Below are 26881 nucleotides of genomic sequence, written 5' to 3' on the forward strand. Positions count from 1 at the left end.
GCCGCTGGCGGGTGTGGCTAGTTTACTAGGCTAAGAATGACCCACAATTTAGAGGGGGCCTTGTAAAAATGCCTTGGCCATTTCTTGGTTCAGGCCAGCCCTTTGTCAGTCAGTCTGAAATTGTTTGTGCTTATTTTAGTGTTTGCACACGACTTAGGTCCGTTGACCTGGTTTCTTCAGTGTTTTTGGCAGACACTGCAGGGAACAGAGCCAACTTTTTACATAAATACCCAGAATGTTGTAATTTAATCCATGTTGGCATTCAGTTAACTCTAAATTAGATAGCACTTGGCGAAATGATGTCTTAAAGGGACACTGTGCAGGAAATGGTCAGAAAAGGTACTGCAACTATGCTGCTAATTGAAACTGGGTAATAAAAGTAATAAACTAATATTTTCTAGTATGGCCCAAGAATGTCATTTTTATAGCGACCCATGGAGAAGATCCCCCTTTTCATGCATGAAAAGTGCAATTTTCCCTGTCATAATGAACACTTAGAATTTGATGGTGGAGGTAAGTATTCATGGAAAAGGTAACATTAGAGAATGGGTAGCATGAGTTCAGGAAATAAACAACTGAAAATGTCACACAGTGTCCCTTTAAGCATAATTTTGCTTCTTGCCTTTGTGCTTATGTAACAGGTTTATTTTCTTCCACTTGCCACTGTATATTGGTGGTGAAATGCCACAGAGGTGTCTGCAATTTATGCTTTGTCTCCCTTTGATATAATCTATTTGCTTTCCAATGAGATATTGATTGAGCACCATTGATTGAGCACCATAAAAACCAAAAAAACATTTTTTTTTTCTTTTTAAAGAAGAAAATCGACACTAATGCTTTGCTGCTTTTACCCCCAACAAATAGCACAGGATGTTGTCATGCGGTTTGTGAATCTTGTGTGCCTGTGTGTGTGTCTGTGTGTATGTGTGCACTAGTGTGTTTGTGTTTGTGTTTGTGTTTGTGTGTGTGTGTGTGTGTGTGTGTGTGTGTGTGTGTGTGTGTGTGTGTGTGTGTGTGTGTGTGTGTGTGTGTGTGTGTGTGTGTGTGTGTGTGTGTGCGCGTGTGCGTGTGCATGTGTGTGTGTGTGTGTGTGTGTGTTTGTGTGTGTAAATAACCGTGTTTGTATTCCACAGTTCCATCTGTCGTACTGTGATAAAGAGCTGATGGACAAGGCGGACAGAGGAGAGTCCCAACAGGAGATACTCAAAAGGATCATCAAGGACTTGCCAGTCTACACACGCACCATGTCAGGAGGTACAGCTCAAGACTGTTGACTCTAAGTGTGGAACCACATGGTTCCCCTTGGCTTTAAGTGTGGAACAACATGGTTCTCCTTGACGCTAAGTGTGGAACCACATGGTTCCCATTGGCTCTAAGTGGGGAACCACATGGTTCTCCATGGCGCTAAGTGTGGAACAACATGGTTCCCCTTGGCTCTAAGTGAGGAACCACATGGTTCTCCATGGCTCTTATTGTGGAACCACATGGTTCTTCTCGTCTCTCACATTATGTCCAAACTGCAAGCGATCTGCATGACTGAAAGCAACAAAATCGGTTCCATGTCTACATAGAATCCACCATAGATTCTACTTTTGTGACGTATGCTAACCGAAAACCCACCACCTGTCAATGTCGGTGCCACACCATTTTTCAAAATTACAACCCAAACTTTTAAAAAGTTGTACATGCATCGTGACTTGTTGTTCTACGTTTGTCACGTTCAGTCCAACAAAAAATGAAATGAAATGGGTTTTGTTGCTTTCAATCGGTCACGTCACTTTTGACACAGTTGCAGTATCAATTTTGTTGTACGAGACTATACCCACATGTCAGGAGGTACGGCACAATTATGTTGCTAGGGACTTAGGCCCAATCTCAATTCACCCCTTGGCCCTACCCCTTACCCCTCCCCTCTGTTTTATGTAGGGGTAGGGGTATCCCAATAGTCATTAAGGCAGAGGGGCAGAGGGGTAGAGGTAAAGGGGAGGACTTTGTAGCCCTCAAAAATGAGGGGTTCGGCCAGGCAGACTCCGTTTGGAGGGGTAAGGGGTAGGGGTAAGGGGTGAATTGAGATTGGGCCTTAATATCCACAAAACTTTAGGAGGCTAAAAAAAACATTCTACTTTTTATCTCTCACATCACTGTCACTGAAACGTGTATAGGCTGTATCAGGTATTGTAGTTTGTGTTGCTTTTGCACAGAAGTGTCGTAATGGCAGGGCTTTTATTTCCTTAACCAACAGACAATGAGAAATATCTGTGTTTGGAATTAGCCATGCAGAGAAATGTTTATAAGAAACTGCTGTGGCCTTTTGAAAATTTTGTTTGGCTTTACATTATTATGTTATTACTCTGACTCTGTATGAACACGAATCTACAGGTATGTCATGCTCTGCTGAAGATGTTGGTTTAAGTTTAGGGGACAGTGTGTGTGTGTGTGTGTGTGTGCGTGTTTGCGTGTTTGTGTTTCTGTTTGTGTGTGTGGAGGATGCAGAAAGAGGTGTCTTCAATGTGTTATGCGTGTTATGAGACTATAAAGATAATTTTCATTCAGTGTGTATTTCTGCATTGCCTGTTTTGTTAACCCATAAGGATAGAACAGCTATATTTGTCCATTAACAACTCTGGATTTGAATGCTTTCCCCCAGCCATCCGCTTTTGCGACCGTTGCATTTTGGTGAAGCCTGACCGATGTCACCACTGTTCAGTCTGTGATAAGTAAGACCTTTACCATTGCTCCTCTGACTATTGTTCTATTTATTCTATTCTACTCTATTCTATGTTATTCTATTCATTTTTCAGTCTGTGATATGCTATTCTACTCTACTCTATTCTATTCTATTCTATTCTATTCTATTCCATTCTGTTCAATGCTATTCTATTCATTTTTCAGTCTGTGATATGCTATTCTACTCTATTCTATTCTATGCTGTTCTGTTCTGTTCTGTTCTGTTCTGTTCTGTTCTACGCTATTCTATTCTATTCTATTCTATTCTATTCTATTCTATTCTATTCTATCACTTCTCAGTCTGTGATATGCATTACCATTGCAATATCGGATGTGACGATAAGGGTTATTGTATTGATTTTGCTAATAAGTTATTAATAATTGCAGCCATTCAAACTGCTCTGTTATGTTTCCTGTAGGTGCATCTTGAAAATGGATCACCACTGTCCATGGTAGGTACTTCTATATGTGTGTGTGTGCGTGTTTGTGTGTGTGTGTGCGTGCGTGCATGCGTTCGTTTGTGTGTGCATGCGTGCGTGCATGTGTGTGTGCGTGCACATATTTATGTTTTATGAATCACTACACCTAAATGGCTTGTGTTGTAGTCGTGTCATATTTGCATTTGAAGGCTATCTGTGGATTTCTCTGACCACAGTAGTTTTATGATTAGCACAGCTTCCTGAGAGACGCTGCATGCTTACACAACACATTTTACCACACAAATACCACCTTAAAAATGCATGTCCACTTGCTGAGCTAACAGAACAGTCCTGTCCTGTCCTGTACTGTACTGTACTGTTGTTACATGCACTATGCATCCTCCTACCAAAACACCTTCCTGTCATTATTGTTTGTTTGTCTGTTTGCTTGTTTTTGTTTGTTTGTTCGTTACACTTAATTCTACAATCCCTGTTTTAATTATGTATTAGGGACAGTTATGTAGAAAAATATGTAACATTATCTACTTGTACTGCACCATACACTAGTGTACAGTGTGTGTACATATTACATACTGATACATTCAGATACACTAAAATAGAAGCTGTAAAATAAAATGTTATAGTTTGTTTAAATACCATGCCCTTTTTTGTAATAAACTTTGGATAAAAGTGTCTGCTAAATTTTATGTCATGCAGTGCAATGTAATCTACATTTTGTTTTTAACATAGGCTGAATATTTGCACATTTTTTTTCAGCTTCACATATTTAATGCGTATTCCTGTCTTTTTCCTGTTTTTTGTGTTTGGTTTGTCTTTCAAGCACTTTATCCAACTGTTTTCTTGTTTTTTAATTATTATATTTGTTTGCCTGTCTTTCGTCTAGGGTGAATAACTGTGTGGGCTTCTCCAACTACAAGTATTTCATGCTGTTTCTGGCCTACTCTCTGCTCTACTGCCTCTTCATCACCGCTACAGACCTGCAGTACTTCGTCAAATTCTGGCTGGTAAGTTACGGTGATGAGATGGCATGAGATTGGCTGATGAGAGATGATCATGTGTGTGTGTGTGTGTGTGTGTGTGTGTGTGTGTGTGTGTGTGTGTGTGTGTGTGTGTGTGTGTGTGTGTGTGTGTGTGTGTGTGTGTGTGTGTGTGTGTGTGTGTGTGTGTGTGTGTGTGTGTGCGTGCGTGCGTGCGTGTGTGGGGCTGGAGTGAGTGTATGTATTGGTTCGGTGTGTGTGTGTGCTTACCAGACCGCACAATTGAGTGTCAATAACATAACCTTTTTTCTGTTTTCTTTCAATAATGCCACTTTGCCTTCCAGAAGGGTTATAAAGTTCATGTACGACTGAGAGAATATTTGGTAATGAAATATTCAATACCCAATCTGTCAATAAACTGTGATGTGCCCACTCTGCCTTTTGTCCTCCGCAGCGCTCCGTAGAGCTTTACTGTAGTTAGCAGTGCAGTAGATTAACCTTGCTCTCGTGCCAAACTGTCCGTGCCTGAAGGGATGAAAATTTTACTGGGTTTAATAAAACACCCAGGCTGCTAAGTGGCATTGCTTCATCTTGCCATTAGCATCGAAATGCTTTCATTGAAGTCTAGCCATAGTGCAGTTGTTGTTTACGCTAGCATGCAGCGCAGACGTTCCCTCCTTTTCCCCCCGCCATCACTCACCCTCTTTGAAGAACAACTTAAATAGGACTTAGTAGTTCAAAGTAGTTATTTTAGCTTTAAAATACTGTAGATAATTAAAATAATTATTTATAATAATTATTTATTTATTTTTGTGTACAGTATAGCTGTTGACAATATGTTCCCTCCTAGTCAATAGCTGGCTACACTTTTACTTTGTGTACATATTAGAATCTCTCTGCTCTAGTGTAAATGTTGATTGATTTTTGTCCTTTTTGTTGATGGCTTTTGTCTTATCACAAACCAGACATAGCCCATGGAGGCTGGCAAAACTTTTTGTTTTTATCCTTCACATGCCTTCAAAAACCACTGAAACAATTTTGAAAAACATAATTTTAGGGCCTATCAAATTCTCAAGTGTTCCTATAGACTTCCGGTCAATTTCAACATGCAGCTGTGGGCTAATGCTCATACCACACTTAACTTGCCAGTAGCCTTTCCCGATTATGCTGCATTTATAAAATTCTGCCCTTTCTGAGATCCTGGGCGTTCTAATGGGGACATGGCTGTTTTAAAAAAAAATCCAAAACATAAATAAAACTCCAAGACTTTCTGTGTGATTGTCTGATGTTGTTGGTGATTTAGTTTTATTTCCTTGCATAGAGTGGGCTGCCAGACACCCAGGCCAAGTTCCACATCATGTTCCTGTTCTTCGCTGCCTCCATGTTCTCTGTCAGTCTGGCCGCCCTCTTCTCATACCACTGCTGGCTAGTATGCAAAAACAGATCTACTCTGGGTAAGTCCATGTTAGCAATAGAATTAGCATAGTTCATTTACAAATGTGGGTAAAATTATGCAGAGAGGTTTAGGTGATGGGTAAATAAATGCATTTAAAGACACAGTAATTGATGCACCTTTTTGAATGACTTCACAGATTATAGAAAGAGCTTTACATACAAATTGTCCACCACTTATTTAACTTGAAAGCCACAGCTTTTGTCTGAATCATGTTTTACTGCATTAATCGACTTTAGATAACTACTGAACTATTGTAGATAATTACTGAAATAGTACTGTAGTGCTTGTGAACAAAATAGGTAGTGCAGTAAAAATAAAATAAAATAAAATAATATAATAAATAATAAAATAATTAAAAATGTATACACTTATATTGGTTTGTTTTAGAGGCTGTTCGAGCTCCTGCATTCCGTAATGGGCCTGATAAAAATGGCTTCAGCCTGGGCATCGAAAAGAACTTCCGTCAGGTGTTTGGGGACGAGATGAAGTACTGGCCAGTTCCAGTGTTCTCAAGGTGAGTGAACAACAGAGGCATTAGTCCCACACAGTAAATATGGCAGTGTTCATTCAACACTTAAAGAGCAGGACCAACTCGAACAGTGCTAAAATAGGCCCTGCAAGTGTGGAATTAGCCTTGCTAAATTCACTGTGTAGTTATTAGTATAGTTATTACATGGCTCGTCTTTATAAATCATTACACTTTTTGTGCAAAAAATGAATAGTTATTTGTGATGTGTGAATAATTTAAGTGTAGGGCCTATAGGCGAGTAATACGTGGGATAAGTGGGAACTCGTTTGACGAGTTGGTCCGGACTCCTTATCGTGGAACAGCAATTTGCAGAGACCCAGAGGGACCACAGAGACCTTCTTGACAAACTTAATTTTTTACTTAACATTCGGAGGTTTTCAGTGGTGAAATGGACAATCCCCTGTCCTGAGTCCAGGGTTAGTATTCATGGCCAGTAAGGTGAACGAACAACAGATATGTCAGTCCTGGGTTGAAATAAGAACTGCATACCTAATCTGTGTGTAAAACACTCCAACACACTTCAATGGGCCAACTGACCAACAGGTGTCTTGTAGAGTAGCATGCACAGGACTAAATGACTTTATCTTCTCATTGATATATAACTTCTGGGATAATATCATGCATAGCAGGTCATTGTTGGTTTTGGTGAGCAAAAAAATGTTAGATATTTAGCCGTTTTACTTTATTGTTGCTGATCTTTAAAATATGGTTTAACAGAAATGGGAAGAGCCTGCTGTGAACTTGATCCTGTACTCAGGAATCTGTCATTGACACAAATAAACATGAATTAATGTAACATTTTGTATAGAACATTTGTTAAAGAACTAGCTGACCAAGCCATTTAACTAACAGTCTAAATTGCCTGCATCATGCAGTGAGGTGTTAACTGTAGAGCAGCTATGCCGTTGGTAATAATTAATAATTGATCGACCACGGCCTGTGGTCTGTGAAGAATTATGAAGGCCATATTGGTCAAATAAAGGTAACTTTTAAGCAAGTGGACTTTTTTATGGAGCTTGAAGATATTTGATATTTCATGCAAAAGTCTTCTCCTATTCTGGCAAGATGGTGAATGGACAATTACAGATAATGCATGACTGCTTTCTTCTTCCATTCTGAATGTGATCTGCAGCTTGGGAGACGGCTGCTCCTTCCCCACCTGTCTGGTGAACCAGGACCCCGAACAGCCAACCACCTCACCCAGCCACAGCCTACCCAGTACAAGGTGTGCTAACACTCTTACAACCACACTATCCACTGTCCTCACCACCCAGTCACAGCCCACCCAGTACAAGGTGTGCTAACACTCTTACAACCAAACTAACCACTGTCCTCACCACCCAGCCACAGCCCACCCAGTACAAGGTGTGCTAACACTCTTACAACCAAACTAACCACTGTCCTCACCACCCAGTCACAGCCCACCCAGTACAAGGTGTGCTAACACTCTTACAACCAAACTAACCACTGTCCTCACCCCCCAGTCACAGCCCACCCAGTACAAGGTGTGCTAACACTCTTACAACCAAACTAACCACTGTCCTCACCACCCAGCCACAGCCCACCCAGTACAAGGTGGGCTAACACTCTTACAACCAAACTAACCACTGTCCTCACCACCCAGCCACAGCCCACCCAGTACAAGGTGTGCTAACACTCTTACAACCAAACTAACCACTGTCCTCACCACCCAGCCACAGCCCACCTAACAAGGTGTGCTAACACTCTTACAACCAAACTAACCACTGTCCTCACCACCCAGCCACAGCCCACCCAGTACAAGGTGTGCTAACACTCTTACAACCAAACTAACCACTGTCCTCACCACCCAGCCACAGCCCACCCAGTACAAGGTGTGCTAACACTCTTACAACCAAACTAACCACTGTCCTCACCACCCAGCCACAGCCCACCCAGTACAAGGTGTGCTAACACTCTTACAACCAAACTAACCACTGTCCTCACCACCCAGCCACAGCCCACCCAGTACAAGGTGTGCTAACACTCTTACAACCAAACTAACCACTGTCCTCACCACCCAGCCACAGCCCACCTAATACAAAGTGTGCTAACACTCTTACAACCACACTATCCACTACCCACGGCACTCAGTATACCCATCTGAAAAAGATTTATTTAAAATGTATATTAAATTTATATAAAACTTGCCGCTTGATTCATATAGTATGGCCAATGCAAGTCTTTTTTGGCACATACTATTCATACTGTACAAAACACACATAAACATTCTATGTACTGCAGAATACCAACATTGTATGTGGAATATCTTTGCTATGTTTATAATGTTTGCTTACTCATATGGCACATACCGGTACCATAAAAGTGGCCCATGTATAATCTTATATAAGATTTGATGAGATTTGTACAGCCGTGCAAGTTGTAATATGTATTTTTCCTATGGGAAATTCCCACCAGAGCCAGCCCAATGAAAGGTGTGACTCCAATCAAATAAGTTCATTGTACAAATTTTGCAATACTGCACTATTGAGGCGGGTCATTATTTTCATTCTATAAAAATACAATAACTGGTTTATATGCTGTAGAATTTCGTATAATACAATTGCGTTATCCATGCAATCTGGGGTTAGAATTCTTGACCAAAGTCTAGCCAATAAAAGATGTGTCAACACTCTTAAAAGTCCACTGAACACTGTATGCATTGTATGTTATGAAGAGACTGTTCATTATGTTCGTACTGCGTGAATAATAATTTTACATAGCACTTGTAAAACTATTTATTATCAATGGCATTTGGGGTCAGAATTCCACCCAGTTAATGCAAGGTGTGCCAGCTCTCACAAGTCTGCAATTCATCACATGCATTGTAGAGGATGGTCATTACCCTCGTTCTATGCACCTATTGTGTAAGTATTTTGTGTAGCACTTTAATACTTATAATATATTTGATTAAAAGTATCCTTGATATTCCGGGTTAGAATTGCAGCAAGGAAAGTCTGTCTGTCTGTCGGTCTGTCTTCATCTATCTGTGTGTTTCTGTCTGTCCATCCATCCATCCATCCATCCATCCATCCATCCATCCATCCATCCATCCATCCATCCATCCATCCATCCATCCATCCATCCATCCATCCATCCATCCATCCATCCATCCATCCATCCATCCATCCACCTGTGTGTTATGCTTGTTTGTGCTTTGCTAGTGTGGAAGAGCCTCAGCATCAGCACCAGTACGAACATCATCAGCATCCGCATCCTCATCCTCCTCACCCCCATCATCAGCACCAGCATCAGCATCAGCAGCAGTTCCCCGCCAAGCCCCTGCGGGAGTCCCAGAGTCGGCTGCTGAGCAGCAGCGAGTCGTGGCGAGAGGGCCTGAGCGGGGCGGCCGAGCACCGGGAGAGCAGGACTGGTGAGAGGAAAGGCGCAGCAGCCGCAGCAGCAGCAGCAACAGCAGCAGATGGAGGGCCCAGCGCTGGCATTACGACTGGCATTACAGCAACTGGCACTGGCATTGCCAATTATGGAGCCTGTCGGATATAGAGATTAGCTTACACTGAACGGTACCACTCTGCTGATGTAGGTCATTCGCTTCCTTCCTCCGAGCCCTCCTCTCTGGGCTCCAGGCTTTAAACTGAATAAATAATCATCATAATAATAATAATAATAATAATAGTCATGAATGATGTTGATACCATGCTGCTAAACACACAGGCTCTTAGTTGTTCTGCTCAGCACTCACATGATTTGAACCTTGAGAGCATCGATTGTCTCTAGAATAGAACACATGATGTCACATGGTGTGATGATAACCTTGCTCTGCTGGGAAGACAGTAGAGGCTTGCATGATCAAATACAAAAAAAATAATCCCTGTACTATTTGCCACTGTATACATTGCTGATTTTACACAAGATAATCCCGAATTGACCATCGGAATGTAGCATGCTATGAGACATGAATACCAATAATGATTGACAGTACGATCACCCAGTTTCTCAATTTAACACCCCACAAAAAAAGAAGTATGATGATGAATTATGAATGTATTATATGAATGTGTTTTCGTGTCATTCATCTATAGCTATTTTAAAACAGAACTGTATGAACTCAACATGCGTTTTAAGTGTTTTTCTTCTCTTCTTGTCCCCCATTTTTCTTTCAGGTACACCAAATCCAGCCATGACAATAGAAAATGAACATTAGCTGGAAGTGGTGTCAACGTTCTTCACGGAAGGTTTGTGGAATGCCTATGTTCGGCCTACATTAATTGTGACACAATAATAGCACACAGTAAAATTGCGCAGTGTCAATTCTACACTTTGAGAGTATGAGCAACAACACCCTGAGTTGGAAATTCTCAAGTGTGACATTCAACACATGCTGAATTAATACTGCGAAGGTTACTGTGCAGTGTGCCAGTCAAGTTCCAAATAACCCTGAGTCTATTTTTTTGTTGTTGCTTCAACAGAAAAGCTCCTCATTTACATAGACAAAACAGGGGAAGCCCTCTGAGCGTCTACGAGGATGTGTTGTTATGGCAATGCTATGTACTGTAACCCCCAATCGTTTTGTACACGTTGCTTCAGTGCACAGCGCATCCTGCCTAAGGGTAGTGTCACTTACCAGAGCGCATACTGACCACCTTGTCTTCTACTGGCACTATCAGCGGTGTCTTTAAAGTCATAACCCTCTGATATTTTAATGAAGCTATAACTGGACCTTTCTGAGTTTCTCAACGATGTGAGTTGGGTTGTACGAGTCCCATGAGTCTCTTGAGAAAAGACGCAATTGTATGCGAAAGTGCTTTGAGCACTCGCGAGGAAGTTTTACGACTTGTGTCCTTACATGAATCTGAAAAAAAAAAAATTCCACACATAACTGCTCTGAATGGCTAGGAGAGCTATATGTTAATGCATGATGTGTGTGTATTTTTTAAAGTGCTGTATGTCTCTTTCTATAAAAAATTCTATACAAATGCTGAGAAGGGCTGGAAAATGGTCTTATGAGGGTACCCGGAGGTAACGTTGGTTTCCTCGTGATGGGAGTGGACTGGTGACTCTTTGAGGAGTATGGTTGCACACGTGAGTTTAGAAACACTCACAAATCTGAGAGTACTCATTATGTCAAGGATTTTCAACACAGTTCCAAAGGAAATAGAATGCCTGTAAAAATCGAGAAGGACAGGGTCAAATGATTCACTCTTCAAAGAGTTAACATTATGATACCAAGGTTTGCCAGGTGTTTCAGAAGATGCAAAAAAAAAAGTTATGTTGTGGTTATGAGAGCACAGTGGAATTTTGGATCGATTTTCATGTCTTGCAAATAATTCAAATGGTGTCTGCAAAGCTTCTATGGCTGTTACCGTTCTCTGTAGCACACCCTAGTTGTCAAACAGGACACATTGAATATGTAAACTGAAATAGGCATAGCAGATGCAAAATATGAACAGTACCTTCATCTTTTTACATTTTTAAAAAATGCTGAGGAATGTAACATTCCGATGATTTTGAATGTCTTACAAAAGTATTTGTAAATCTGTGACTTTATGACTTGATACTGTATGGAGGGCTTTTTAAATAATGACAGGTATGAAAATGTATATGTAAGAAAACGTGAAGGTGCATGATAAGAATCTCCCAAATTGGTTTACTTTGTGGGTTCTGTAAACATAATTAAAACTCTTTTTTGAGTGTTTTTTTTTGTTATCCGAAGGAGAAGATATGCTTAATCCAAAAAACACCTACAGTACATCTAAGAGCAGGATAGCAGTAACCAATGCAACAACCGGAAGGTTGACACTACTGTATGGTTTGCAACTGTGATAGTGAGACATACAGTCCATAGCATATTTTTCACAACTAAACTCAACTGTAAGCATACACAGAACTATTCCTAAAAGAAGTGATCGGACACTAAGCTTTCTGGAGGTTTGGTTTCAAACTTGTCAGGTGCAAGGCTTTGAAAACAACACATTTATAAATATAAAATAAGGTTCTTAGTTGGTTCTTGGGCACATACTAGTCCTTCTAGTCCTACTCCTCCTTATGTTATTCATTTAGCTGGTTCTGTTATCTAGAGTGACTGACACAGTACATTGCAGTTATTTACATACAGGGTAGGCTACAGTCCTTGGAGCCATGTGGGGCTAGTTAGATTGATAGAGATATAAAAACTTAATTTATTCCAAAGGGGAAATTCATGTTCCAGGTTGCTCTGTATAGATTTAAAAAATGGATACCAAATAAAATAAAATATACAAATAAGAGTGAACACTACACAGAGAAGTCAGTGCTGTCTTGAGAAATTGTAAAGCTGGATGGCTCTTGAGACAGATGATTTCCCCAGTCTATCAGTTCTGCATTTCAATGCCCTCAGCCTTCAGCTGAACATACATGTTACAAGACAGACCACGTCCAAGACTGAGCGATAATAGAGATGGCAACCTGGCCCCCTGGCCAACACTAGATGCACATGGTGTTTGTGTGATTGTATGTGTGTGTCTGGTAACCAGTGTGACTCAAAGACTGTTTGGCGCCCCCTGAAGATGACTGAAGCACACTGTGGGTGGATTACCGCACAGATAAAACAGGGTCATGCAAAACCACCTGGCCCAACCCCCAGTGGGGCAGGTAACAAAGACAGCATTAGTTATTAACCCCCCAAACACACAGTCAGAATACTGGTAGGGGTATGAAATAAAACCCTTTCATCCCTAGGCTAAACTGGTGATTTAGAATAGGGGGTCTTAAATTTGCAGAACCCTAATGGCTGGAACAGAATGTTTTTCAAAGACCCCTCCTCCCCCCTCATAGTGTAATATTGCCAACAAATCACAGAACTTCTGATTGGCTTAGTGATGGTGTTACTCGGCTCTTTCAAAAGAAATAATAAATAATAATAATAATAATAATATTGCAGTTGCAACTTTTAAAAGAACTCAAAAGCTACTTTAGCCTCTGTGGGAAGAATCTGTGACATCAGATTATTAATGTATAAACTAACAGATTCGCGGCTAATATTTAAGTCTGAACACGTTTTGAGAACCCCTTGATTAGGAGATGATTGAGAAACGTTAAAAGTATGTATGTAGCACTTGTTTGTACATTTCCGTATTTTTGTAATTACACTGTTGGCTCTGCGATGTGTGGTTTCGTTGTTACAGTCGGTGTGAAATACAGTATATTTGGACAACTGAACATTTGTTAATACCAGGACTTCTAAAATGCTTGATCAATGAAACACAATCTAAAGACATGTGAATGATTGCAATTGTGTGAGGACATTTGAGAGATATTACTTTTTAATCTTGTCCTTGATTCTGGAAAGGACAAGGCTTTTAAAAAATCAACAGTCAAGTCAATATGACATCTGTTACAAGAAGAGTTCATAGGATGACTAACTGAATTCAATTCTCTGCACTGGGACTTAGTATTTTGTATGAAATGGAGTGCAACTTATTTCTACATGTTACCTATGTAATTGAAAAAAATGCACTAATGTTTCTGGCCAATTATACCTGGGTTATTTGAGCAAGTGTGCATTGTATGGTATTTGTATGAAACGTGTGCTTTTGTTACAGAGAAGATTTACTGAGCAAAGCTTTGTCTTTGCTTGTATATATGTAAACAATACTGTGTCTTATGTACAGATATTGCCTGAAACTTCTGTTTTAAAAATATGACTGTAGCATTTTCTGTTTTAGAATGACAATAGCATATCCACTGGATAAACAGAGCAGTGTCATTAATTCCTGAAGAATATGCCAAAACCTTTGGAAATGTATAACACAGTAAAAACCTAAAGATTTGTTGATGGCACCTTAGTTGAAAGGGGTATACATAAAGAAGTCATATAACTGACGTAAGAATGTCATGACACATCATGTCAGGAACATTAGACACACTACTGATTATTATTGACATTATTAATGACACATTGTTGTTACTGCGTAATTTGTTTTTTGGAATGTCAAATTGGCATGTTTTGGGTGTCATGACATTCCAAAAACCAAATGACACATTATGACAGCAGTCATGAACTTCAATGATGTACCGTTCATGTTCATGACATGCGTTACGTCTTTCTTATGACAGTTTCATGACACCCTTATGCAGACCGATCCAAAGAGAGTGGTATCAATTTGTTCAAGGGCTGGACTCTCATTTGGGCTTTACTGATCATGACCCTGATGGTTAAGGTATACCATGATTCAAGATAATGAATTGAATGGTCTGAATTGTCTGTAATGAATGCTTTCAGTAAACCTATGAAATCGCCCCGCTTCTGTTGTCTTTTTTTTTCTTGTATTCCAAGCACAATAAGGTCTTTCATCATACCACCTCATTTGTCAGGAGATATCATAGTTCTACAATCATAGGCTACAAATATTCACTATGTTCTGTTCCCAACTGAACTTACTTAGCTACCACACAGCATTTGAAGTCGGGCAACATCTGCTAGTTAGTTTTGCAAATACCTCACTTAAAAACAAATCACCCAAGTCATTTTGTGAAATTGGCTTTTTGCCTAAATGCTCTCTTCACGATACACCTTGATATAGGCAACTTACAGGGCATCATCACGATTTACACTTAACACAACACTCTTTAGGTGGTTCTATCATAGGTGAACATAGGCAACAGAAGTCAATCTTGGCGAAACACTGCCTATTTATTAGGCAATTATTTTTGGCAAGGTGGTGATTAAAGACTAGCATATAACACTGAAAACATGGCTCCATAAACTGTCTCTGACAAGTTTCACCACTATTGTTCACTTAATGCTCAAAATGCGTGTACTTTACAGCTATTCTCAAACTCTGTGAGACTGGTGAAGGTATAGTATGTATGCTCAGGGTGGCTAACAGCTTTGTCCGGCCCATCCACCCCCTCAGCACACATTCCATCAAGATCTGACTTTGTCACACACACACACACACACACACACACACACACACACACACACACACACACACACACACACACACACACACACACACACACACACACACACACACACACACACACACACACACACACACACACACACACACACACACACACACACACACACCAAAAAACAACAACATGCAATCAATGTCTTGTAACATTTTCTTGTATTTCTATAAAACCAAGGTCTACAAATACACATACAAATTTGACATGCTCAAATAATAGTGTTAGAAAAACAAACACAGCTCTTTTTATTTACACACTCTAAAAACAAAACAAAAAAGAAAAGAAACAAAACAAACAAACAAAAAATAAAACACACCTCTTGTGTTCTTGTGTTCAATGATTGTTAAGATCAATCCTGTCGTCACACGTTGGAAGTGTAAAGAGAGTGACCAGACGGTCAGAGGCCTTGCCTCGCACATGAAAAATGTATGGAGTCGTCAGCCGAGACTAGATTGCGACTCAGGTTTTCAACTTGCAAGTGCCATGCCCCAAGCACTTAAATGCAAAACACCCACGTGGACAAGGCAAGCACACGGTTGCAAAGAAGCTATAAAAGAAAGTTATTTCTATACACTATAGTCGTATTATAATCCTTGCTAAATTCCAAACTGCAACGATATACATGCAAGCTGACTTTTTGAATCAGAATTTAGTTATTTTTTACCCCCACACCTTTGCCCTCATGTTTTCAACACCCATGGATGTTCACAGACTTGTGTACAGTATGAGGCACACCACTCCACACGAAGAAAAGAAACCAAAAGTGTGTACAATTCATGGACATAGAACAACACATGGATTTTGCATCATCGCCAGTGCATACTTTTTGCAGTTGGTTTTCAAAGTGTATGCAACCCATTTGCAAATTCTATCTATTTTATGAATATGTACTTATTAGTATTAGTACAAGTATTCACTGGTCTGACCAGAGTAGAGTTCGCAATCAAAAATGTCCATGACTGGAAATTCAAAATGGCGGACTTGCATGGAGAAGACCCGCCTATTCATGTACGAAAGGTGTAGATTTCCAAGCCATAATACGTACCTGGTCATTGATCGCGGATGTAAATATTCATGAAAAACATGACATTTGGGCAGCCTACATTCTGGATATAAACTACTACATCAATATCACACTGGACCTTTACAGTAAAAGAAGGCTGATCTGTGACGAGGTGGACATCTTACAGCACCACTTAACGGTAGACAATTTATGATATATGGTTGCACTGGGCCATGCGAAGCGAAAACACACAGCCCTGACAGGCCATTGGAAGAGAGCTTGGCCTAGTTTCGGAAAACAAGTGCCATGTTTAGTGTTAATGTTCAAACACCTGCAGGATGTGCATTGACTGACTGGCAATACCTTTTTGTTACAAAGAAAACAAAGAGGGGGGGAAACAGTCTTAGGAAATAAAATAATAAAATAATAATAATAAACAAAAAAACACTGTTGAACTTTGTTCACTGACGCCTGGCGCAGACGAATGTCCCACAACTAATGGGTCGGCAGGCAGGAGAAGACATAATTCTTATGATTTTTTTTTTTCAATTAATAAATAGGGAATTAAGGTGGTCTTCTTACTTAAACACAGCACAATCCTTAAATGAAACATTTCCTCAAAATCTAAAATGGGCTATAGCCATGAAAAATGTACAACATTTTATGTAATTAATTCCTTGATGGCAGTTAAGAATCCCAATCCTTGCCACACCTACTGTCAAAACCAGCATTCAGTCCTGCTAAATTATAAAACACATGTGCCTCAGTTTCTCTTTCTCTTCCTGTGTGTGTATGTATGGAAGATCCCTTCATAAAATAATTTATTAAAAAAACAATATAATACGTCTCTAATCCTGTTAACCAGGGAACGTCATGATGCGACTTCGTAGCTACTCGGCAGCCCAACGGCTGGCCAAAAAACAAACAAACAAACTAGCCAAACATACAAACGAATAAACAAATGTTGTGCAAGTTAACTACAAAGGACACAAATGGTAGCATATTTTTAAGGCTGAGATATTGTTGGGGTGAGAACATGAACTAGAACGTCATCAACTATCCTCAACTATCACTCCTCTCTGCCCTTCAGAACAATGGACTGAAACCAAGTATTAAGTGAAAGAAGGCAACTTAGAGGAAACAGTTTCTTGTAGCTTCGTATACAAGTCTGCCAATGAGCTTATAAAGTGCAAAAACAGTCTCTTTTCTTTCTTAAAAAAAAATGCAACCAACAAAAATAATATAAATTGCGGTTTGTACGATGCCCCCGTATACATACTGCATATGAAGTTCAAAATAACCCAGAAGCCATTTCAAGGAGCTTTCACAGAAAATAATGTTGAAATGCTTGATCTCTGTATTCCAGAAAAGTGTTTTTTGTTGTTGTTTTTTTTGGAGTGGCATGGAGCCGTTGCCAACTTCTACTTTCTCAATTCAATTTCTCTTTAGACTTTGTTTTTTTTAACCAACCCTGTAAGGACAAGATTTTGGGTAAAAGGGCAAATCTACAGTACTTGTCTTCAATGTCGCTGTTGGCGTTTCCTCTTCCTCCATCACCATCTCATCCTGCTGAAATGAACCGATGAACATGATGGAGGCTTAGTGCTCTATGGCCTCGAGTGTGTACGGTCTATGGCCGAGGTCAGGGTCTAGGGCTCGCGGAGTTCAGAGGTGAAGGGTGAAAGGTCAGGACTGCTGCTTGTTAGCCTCCTCCTCATACGCGTTGCCCGTGCCGTTCTGGACGTATGAGGAGCCGGAGCCCAGACCGTAGAGGTGGCCGCAGTACTTGCCGTCGTCAATGTGGTCCTCAAAGAACATCTGGCAACAACAGGCAGAGAACAGTGTTCAAACACCAGACCAGCTGAGGTGGTCCTCGAAGAACATCTGGCAACAACAGGCAGAGAACAGTGTTCAAACACCAGACCAGCTGAGGTGGTCCTCGAAGAATATCTGACAACCACAGGCAGAGAACAGTGTTCAAACACCAGACCAGCTGAGGTGGTCCTCGAAGAACATCTGGCAACAACAGGTGAAAAAAAAACAGTGTTCAAAGTCAAACTATTAATTGTATATTCTCATTGATTGAAACACCAGACCATCTGATGTAGTCCTCGAAGAATATCTGGCAACAACAGGCAGAGAACAGTGTTCAGTTTGAAGAAGGCCAGAGGGCCGAAGCATCACTTCCTCAAATAAAACCTGGAGCAGTGTTCCAAAATCCTTCTTTGATTTTTGAATTCTTTCTTTGATGTTTGAATTCAGAAGAGGCCAGCACCTCAGAAAAACAAAAGTATCGTACAGCAAATGTAGTCTTACTAAGAGAAAAGTTTTCAAACATCAGACCAGCACTAGTTAACATCATTTACAACAACAATATTCAAACATCAAGAACATCTGTCAACAACATAGCCGAGGACAGCGGTCAAACATCAGACGAGCACTATCCACCATCATTTAACTGACGTGGTGCTTGAAGAGCATCTAACAAGAACCGGAAGAGAATAGTAAGACTATACTTAAGAGCAAGCAAAACACACATAGTTCAAAAATAAGATACAAAATGCCTCTGAGCTTCTGAGGACAGTTTTTTTTCTGAGAAGGACAGACGGTGTGGTGTGTTTCCAACACATACACTATTCTCTGGGGCAGCACCACTGAAAGAATGAATAAAAATCTTATGAAAAGAACAAACCAAGAACAGAAGAGTAGAGATCCTCTCCACACACGCGCACGCACACGCACCAGGCTTGTACGAAATTCCGAATGGAAAGAATTTCAATTCAAAGTAATGCCATAATACAAACACTAGGTGGTGGTGTTCTATGTACTTTCAATGGGTGGTGTAGATTAACCCATTGATGCCTGATGTTGCGATGCGCAACATTGGCGCTGGCGCCTGGAGCTGCATTACGCAACATTCAGGCTCATGAGATTTGAGACAACTTTGTTCAAAATCTCTGTTTGTTTGAGATGAATGAACACATTCTAATGAAAGATGAGAGTCTTATCTTTTAAATGCAACTTAGTGCATATTTTTATGTGCTTCAGAAGCTGAGATATTTAGGTTTTTATAGGTTGAGGGCAGCTTTTCCTTAAAAGGGCTCATGCATTCAGCACCCTTTTTTGCAGGTGCCTTAGGCGTCAATGGGTTAAATTCAAAGAAATTCAAGGTAATGGCACCACCTAGTTTAGTATTATGGCATTGTTTTGAATTGAAATTCTTTCCATTCAGAATTTCGTACAAGCCTGACACGCACACAGGTCGTACCTCCCTCATCTTGAAAAAGGCCATGCCGGTGAGTAGTGAGTCCGAGCCGGCCTGGTGCTGTGGCCCGATCCTCTCCAGCTCCAGCTGCTCTGCCACCTCCTGCAGGCCTCCCTGTTAAGAGCATTCAAGTTTAAACATTAATAATAAAACAAATACATTACACACAATAAACATATTTATTAGTACATATTTTCAAATCATATAAAATAATTATGAAATGTATACATGTGTTTTTCCTTTTTAGGGAGCTGTCTAAGGACTAAAGATGGAAATTAGCCTTATGGCTATAATTAAAATTACAAAGCTATTCATGGCACATGCTGTTCTGCCACCTCCTGCAAGTAGCTGCTGTGCATGAAACGCTGTAAAATTAAAATGAAAAGTAAATACAATGTATAATATTACAGATATTGTTTCATGCCTTGAGGTTTTTGCAGCTCTTCATGAGGTATTTGACATCATAGATGCTGGGGAAGAAGAGGCGGAGGATCTCAAAGAAATCAGCTTCCTCCTCCGGCAGGTTGGCATTGGACAGGATTTTAATAAGGTACCCAAAGTCATAGCCACTGGAAAAACAGAGGGGGGGGGAAACAAAATTCAAAATCTGTAATACACTTCCTTGTATAGGATATCATTCAACTTTTCACCAAAATGTGAATAAATGAACAGACTCATTATCAAGCAAATACAGTACATATTACGGGGGGAACAAAAAAAAAACAAAAAAAAACACTTGCAGTCCACTTCAAGTGAACCGGCAATGAGTAAACTTAGCTGAGCCTGACATTTGAAAAATTCCGACAAGTACTACTACTACTACTTCCTCTGAGGGCTTCTGGGTCTATTTTGAGGTACCCATGGACTGCTTGTGGACTTGCCCAGTGGAACTGGTCTATTTTGGGGACCCGTGTATCTCAAGGCAGGAACATGCTTACTGTGTGACCTTACGTACAACGTAGACCAAGATAAATGAAAACATGCGCCACTAATGTAAAGGAGTATGCTCAAGTCTGGTCTCCTAAGGGGTTGTGATCCTCTCCTTATTCTTTTTCTGTGGCATTTAGTGGCCAAACTGCAAACATTGATTGGAGGTCCAAACATAGCTGACCATATGTCCAAGCTTTGCGCAAATTCATAAACAAAGTGGTATAAACTTAATAGGCACTCATTTTGCCGCATTTCGTCATTAGAAGTGCTTGTTTCGTTATTAGCCAATTCATAGTATATTCACAGATTTTTTTGTTATCTCATATGTTATTTGTGCGCTGCCAGTGTTGTATTTACATCACAATTTCCACTGTGGTGAAATTGGGGTGCTTTGAAGTGGCCACTGTTCACGACTTGAAGATCTCGATTCAACAACTGTTCCAATGCATTTCAGCTAGTAGAATGCCACACACACTAGTTCCCACCACTCTGGAACAATGCATAAGGCTTCACAAAAAGGGTGGTCAACCCAGATCCATGTTTGGAACTAAGCCCTCTGGTGGACATTTGCAGTACCACATAAATCTGACAACAGCCGAGTTAAGGGCTCTGCATACTTCACGTGCGCATTTTGTCGCGTGTGGCGCGAGAACCATTAATGACGTCATCACTTGCGACAGACTATTCATATGTTGCCTTCACCAGCTCGGGACCTCTCGAGACAGCTGACGACACTGCTCACATGACAATCGAGTTCTGGAGTTTGGCGCATGAACGCCACTGATCCCGGAACAATCGGGATTGATGCGTGTTTTGTTTTGGTTCTCTTTTCTTTTTTTCACCTCACCTTGAGCCTCCACACCCACGACATATAATTTTAGCTGAAGTAAGCTAAATTAAACAGCCAGAGACCAGCATTACTGACATATGTGCATCTGCAATTGAATGACATTGACTGGTGCTGTTGATAGTGATTACAAGATGATATTTTAGCATTTATGATACTGTTTACATGTCAGTTGCATGCATGGGCGCCATGTTGATGATGCGTGTGTCGTCACACAAAACACAAGCTCGGGAACTCGTTCTTCTATACTTCCGCCAGAGATCAACCTCGATAATTATCGATCTGACATTGCGTCACCAAATGTTCACTCCCACTTTCCCGAGGTTTTAGGTCGGCTTTCTGGGGATTCTCGATTTTTTGAACGAGCCAATACTTCAGAAGGCTTTCGCTCGCATTGTCGGAAGTGCCCTCTGCTGTTCATGAGAGAAACGGCAGTATCTTTCGCAACTCGCAGCGTGATTTCTACGGATGTATAAAATAGAAAGCCAAACACGGCTGCTGTAGGGCTACTGAACGTCTGACTTGTGACTTACCACATTGAAACATATATTTTTTGTTGTAGCCTACATTGCCAGATCATTCCAAGACCATGTGAGAGCATTGTTCTGGCGGCAGAATTTTTAAATATATCGCCGAACACAACGTGCTTCTGAACAAAGTAAACAATTGTTTCACTGAACAACATTTAAGAGAGAAGATAAAATAACTCTCTAGGACATTTTATTATCCTCAAAATGATGCATGATCCATTCTGTAGTAGCCTACAGTAGTTGTAGCCTCTCTTCGCAACTCCTGCTTTGTCTGCCTATACTGTATGGTCGCTGGTGGCGCACGACAAGTTACAAAATATCTGGGGTGCACGACGTCGCGCCACGGCAGCTCACGACACGGCGTGTGACGTCATTTTGGGTCACGTGACGGCGCGAGTGAGGTCGCGAGTGAGGTCGCGAGTGAAGTATGAAGGAGGGTAGCGCCAGTCACGACAAGTATGAATCCCCCTTTAGGCTGGACGTTGGTTGAGTGTGAACCTTACACTGTAGAAGCAAAATAATTTGAGTTGTCTATGGGTGGATTGGGTGTGGACTTGCAACTGTAGAAGTGATTTCCTTTTGGGGTGTAGTCCTTTTGGGGCATATCTGGGTGAATATTGTTTGGGGGTGTCAAGCTCACCTGTGGAAGGAGAGCCACTTGACACCCTCGCAGAGCACCACGCCGGATGTCATGAGCAGCTCGGCAAAGTAGAGCGTCTCGATGCCTTCCTCCTCGTGCTTCTTGAACTGGATACCCGACGTCGTCAGCAGCTCGATGGAGTCTTGAGCGTACATGTCCTCCCTGCAGGACACGAGACAAGATTGGAGGACAGTTTGGCCTGGCTATCGCAAACTGCAACTCTCCTCCAGAATGAGGTCTGGGTAATTGGTGTCGTCAACCCCTTTCTCTGAGGGAAAGTCAAGTCAAGTGTACTTTATTGTCAACAATCTATGAAACAGGGTTAGCGCAGAAGTATGAAATGGCGTTTGACAAGTCTCCAATGTGCAGTTGAACTAAAACATTGACAATAATATCTCTCTCACTCTCACACTCATACACAAATTTACAATTCTTTCTCCGACACATTCACATGTCTAGCTTGTGTTCATGACATGACTCTTGTATGCTAGAATCAACGATCAGTCTGACCACCCATTCCTTCACTCACCTGCTAGCAGAATTGGTGCCTTAACCCATTGACGCCGGTTGTTGCGTTACGCAACATTGGCCCTGACGCCGGTTGTTGCAAAACGCAACATTATTGATTTGTCAATATTTTCAAGACGCATGAGAGATGCAATGCACAATGTTTTGTTCAAATACACAAGAGGTGGATGTTCTCGATTTTTTAAAGATCATGTAGCAAAAAAAAAGTTTGATTCGTCGACAAAAATGTCAAACGCAATCAACTACGCTTGCTTCTGCAGACGTGGGTTGTAGCCATTTCACACAGGTAAAAAAAAAAAAAGAAGAAGAAGGCTGTGGTTCGCAAGACACGCTGTTACAGCGGACGTGATGTTCAGTTGAAAGGTAATGAAGAAATTTTAATCGAGGAAAGGAAATATGATTGAAGACCCTTTAGATAGAGAGCAGGAGTGTGATTTGCCGCGGCCGCATGAAGAGGTGGGCGAGTGGCTTCCAAATAGACAGTCAGCTAGATTTCGCCCCCGACGTTACCAAAACTTCACTCCGACACTCGGGGCAATTGGCGAAGGTGCCAATATCTGAGGAAGCACGTCCTTCAGATATATTTCAGAATATTTTCACTGAGGAACTTTAGGATATGGTGATAACCTATTGGTGAGGCAGACAACGGTAGACATGCGAATTGTAGACGCGCGGCCACACATCCAGCTCAAAGTGGAGCCCCGTCTCAAAATAGGATATGAAATTGCTCATCGGTCTCTCTGCATAACGTTTGGAGGAATAAAACGTCCATACTCGCCGGTGGGAGAGCAAGTGGCTGTATCAGACAAATGTCCCCCGATTTATGGCAGAAATGACTGCCTAATAATTATAGGCCTAATAATAATGATTATTATGATTTAGCCTAGTTATAGTCGGCTATTGTAACAGTAGCAATAGTAGCCTAATAGCTTATAATAAATAGCATCAAGCATTATCCTGAAAGCACATGAAACGTTTTTCAATCATTTGACTATGAGATATGATTTTTTTAAAGGAATATGTGTTAGTGTTAATGCTGAATGAACATAATCCCGTGAAAGCAGAGGATTTTACCTTTTAAATGCAATTTGTCCCATGTCCATATGTGTTCCACAGGCTGAGATATTGAATTTTTCATAGGAGTTTTCAACCAATTTTTCTTATCTCAAAAAACCCTCAGGCATTGGGGACCTTTTCTAAAAACTGGCTCAGGCGCCAATGGGTTAAACATGCGTCCTATCAAGCCAGTGGGAAATGTAGAATAGAGTACAGTACACTCGAGTACAGTATGAAGTAAAAATGAGCCAATTTGGCCATTACAAGTGTGTCACTTGAAAATATAATTATGTGAGAAAAAAAGAAGGTCCCGAGGCAACTCTGCTATTAACCCTCAGAACTCCAGCGGCACGGATCCCAGCAGTTTTTTGACAAGACTTTATTGTCTTTTTTTATTAGTGCCACACACTACGACACGTTTTGACACACACACAAGCAGAGTTGCTTCAGAAGCATCCTTCCATTTCATGTTTAAGATTCCTACCCTTGCCCTCGAAGAGCACCTGCGCTACACAATTGTTTGAGAACCCAAGGCAGCGTACTCATACTTACTCTCTCTCGTACTTACGTGAGGTTAAACTTGAAGTTGAACTGCCAGGTGGAGGTGCCGGGTGGATACTCGCCCTGCTCGTTCATGAAGGTGAGGCCCAGCTGGATGATCTTCAGCAGGTCCACGTTGCACCGGAGCAGCTGGTACTGGTAGTCAGCGTTGCTGCGGAACTCGCCTATGGGCCTGGCCACTACGCCAGGGAACTCTGTATCCTGCAGGAACATGCGTAACAAGAAAGATAACAGAATAGACGTTATTGTCATGCGTGTCACTTTAAATGTAATATATTGTGAGCTCACCATTGCAACATTGTTGAACTTTCATATGACCTGCTGTGATCTTTGAATCTGTATCTTTGTGTATTGCTGCGAGACGTCTTCTTCTGTTATGGTGACACAGCTGAACTTGTGCATGACCTGCCGTGAATGCTAACTGTGTCTTTCTGCATGGCTGTCAGGTGAACCCTTTTGCGAGTCGTTTTGGGTAAAACTGTCTATTAACTGTCATGTCATGCAATGCAAGTTCACTGTGGGGACATAAGGCTCTTTTCCACTGCCGGTTTTCTGGTAGGCTTACAGCAGGACACAGCTCAGTCGTAAAGCAAAAAGTGGCGGCCGAGTCGTGCTTTGTCGAGCTGTAGGCCTACCAGAAAACCGGCAGTGGAAAAGAGCATAAAGTTGCACTTACGTATCACCTGCTATGATCTCTTTCAGTGTTTTTGTGTATTAGTATCAGATGACCCATTTTATTAGTCGTTTAGGGTGAAACTGTCTATTAAGTGTCATATAATGTCACATCATGTCACGTAATGTAATGTAATGCAAAGCAATCTCACCATGGCGACATAGTTAAACTTGCGGATGACCTGGCGAATCCTCTTCAGCTCCTGGTCCAGGTTGAAGGCCCAGACCTCACATATGCGCTGGCTGTGGTCCACGGTGGCTGCAGGCATAGTGCTAGTGCGACCGCTCCGACTCAGTCGCCCGGCATCACAAGCTGAGCGCTGCTACTAGTACGCGTAGGTGGAGGAAAGAAAAAACCTTCATGGGCCTGCTACAGCCAGATGCCTCACCTTACCTAAAAACACCTGAGGGATGAAGGATAGAGCATTAAAGGAAGGATGGAAGGGAAAATGGATGGAGGGAGGTTCAGCATTAGTGGAAAGCTTTAGAAGTCTGTAATTCTATAGGCAGCAACCTTAAAACAAGTAACTTTTGTTAGAGCAGAGAAATATCATGACTTCGTTCTTTGCTAGTTGCAGATGAATGTGCTATGACAATGTTTTTTTGTTTTGTTTTGTTTTTTTCAATGTAATTGACAGGACAACCTACATCTTAGGAGCCTTATCCTGAGTTCAGTGATGGTTTGCATCCGACAGTTTGAATAATAACCCACCAGATCTAGGTTGTTTTCTCCAACTATAACTTAACACTTAACTATATCCGGTCATCTGTGCCTGCCAGTGCCCATAGGCCTACTGTCAATCAAACTTTTGTAAGCTTAGTTCTGCAGTCTATGCCCAGTGAGTCAGTGCAGTTGTTTTGGTCATCACCGCTATGCTTAACTCGTCGTCTTAACCACAAATTAGTGTAGAACAATGATTATGCAATTCCTTTCGATGCAGCACACTTACTTGAGATGCTTTGACGTAGACCGTGCGTTACAGAAAGATGAAGACCTCAACATGCTAGCTACCAAACGTTAGAACCGTGGTTACAAATCAAGGAGGGAAATATCGACATACGCCCATGCTTGCCTTTCAGAGCACGAGCTGCAACAAGCTGACAAGACACTCCTGTCATTTCACCGTTTAAACCCAGCATGTTTTGATGTCCACAAAGGGAAATATCCATTTGACCTACGCTACACAGCTTCTGGCAAAACTAACATCAGCTAGTCATATCTACTGAAGTTACCGCAGTCAGCTAGCATTTTCATCAGTCACACTTGAGGTCGTTATTAGAACATTTCTAGGTAGTGTATTGTCAGTTTGTAGAATGCATGCCATGGACATTTCCATCTTAGCGTTATGCTCAGTGCTGATGCAGCAAGATCGCAAACTTTAGATGTGATAGAATTTCTAGAGCTATCTGGAGAAGGCTGAGCAGCTCCCTACGCTTGCCATAAATAGGCTATGTCCTGTCCTGCCGAGGCAACTTCTATCCTGGCCAAACAGGCAGAACTTACCTCTTCTCAAACAAGGCTGTGCACGTTGCACCTAAACTGACTCTGCAATACACGTCTTTTTCTGTAGTTTATTATATCGTCTAACTTTCCAATATCCCTGAAACCACACAGACGCCACTTCTGGGCACTTACTGCGCATGACAATGACGCCACTACTGGGATAACCTTTGAACCACAAAGGAGGGGCCCTAAAATGAAATAAAAATAAATAAATAGTCCTACAATTATAAATAAATAAATACAAACCAAAAGAGGGCCTCTTTACACACAACAACAACA

At 41.2% G+C, this 26881-nt stretch overlaps 2 protein-coding genes across 7 annotated transcripts in view; one reads left to right on the top strand and one right to left on the bottom strand.

The window, feature by feature from the left end:
* The window catches only part of zdhhc2 (zinc finger DHHC-type palmitoyltransferase 2), a 28936-nt gene extending 17095 nt beyond the window's left edge, over window positions 1–11841 (top strand). Inside the window, exons 4-13 of one of the 4 annotated variants that reach the window (XR_010032771.1) lie at window positions 1134–1254; window positions 2648–2717; window positions 3147–3179; window positions 4051–4171; window positions 5466–5598; window positions 5988–6114; window positions 7262–7354; window positions 9312–9671; window positions 10272–10343; window positions 10578–11841. Coding sequence is in view for 3 of the 4 variants with exons in the window: in XM_063189358.1 (XP_063045428.1) it covers window positions 1134–1254; window positions 2648–2717; window positions 3147–3179; window positions 4051–4171; window positions 5466–5598; window positions 5988–6114; window positions 7262–7354; window positions 9312–9651 (1038 nt within the window). In the remaining variant the exon portion in view is untranslated. Of the gene's footprint in view, window positions 1–1133; window positions 1255–2647; window positions 2718–3146; window positions 3180–4050; window positions 4172–5465; window positions 5599–5987; window positions 6115–7261; window positions 7355–9311; window positions 9688–10271; window positions 10551–10577 lie in introns of those variants that run through there. The other 3 variants (XM_063189360.1, XM_063189358.1, XM_063189359.1) reach the window with 3 other exon arrangements.
* A 3366-nt stretch (window positions 11842–15207) lies between these two features.
* Window positions 15208–26741, bottom strand: cnot7 (CCR4-NOT transcription complex, subunit 7). Of its 3 annotated transcripts, none has more exons than XM_063190628.1 (7): window positions 26603–26741; window positions 25251–25502; window positions 24434–24627; window positions 22282–22443; window positions 19759–19903; window positions 19338–19448; window positions 15208–17887 (listed from the first exon to the last, which is right to left on the bottom strand). In XM_063190628.1, exons 2-7 carry the CDS (start codon window positions 25365–25367, stop codon window positions 17756–17758), a joined length of 861 nt encoding a protein of 286 aa, XP_063046698.1. In that variant the 5' UTR covers window positions 25368–25502; window positions 26603–26741; the 3' UTR covers window positions 15208–17755. The 3 variants fall into 3 exon arrangements, with proteins under 3 accessions (XP_063046698.1, XP_063046696.1, XP_063046697.1); XM_063190626.1 differs by having other exon boundaries at window positions 26049–26741; XM_063190627.1 differs by having other exon boundaries at window positions 25747–26741.
* Between the last annotated feature and the right edge of the window lie 140 nt (window positions 26742–26881).

This window comes from Engraulis encrasicolus, chromosome 23, assembly GCF_034702125.1.
Source record: "Engraulis encrasicolus isolate BLACKSEA-1 chromosome 23, IST_EnEncr_1.0, whole genome shotgun sequence".
Taxonomy (NCBI): domain Eukaryota; kingdom Metazoa; phylum Chordata; class Actinopteri; order Clupeiformes; family Engraulidae; genus Engraulis; species Engraulis encrasicolus.

Coding starts and splice junctions, on each gene's coding strand:
- cnot7 (XM_063190628.1), bottom strand. CDS start 25,367: ATGCCTGCAGCCACCGTGGACCACAGCCAGCGCATATGTGAGGTCTGG. Junction 22,444..24,433: donor AACTTCAAGTTTAACCTCAC/GTAAGTACGAGA, acceptor CGTGTCCTGCAG/GGAGGACATGTACGCTCAAG. Junction 17,888..19,337: donor CCTTTTTCAAGATGAGGGAG/GTACGACCTGTG, acceptor TGTTGTTGCCAG/ATGTTCTTTGAGGACCACAT.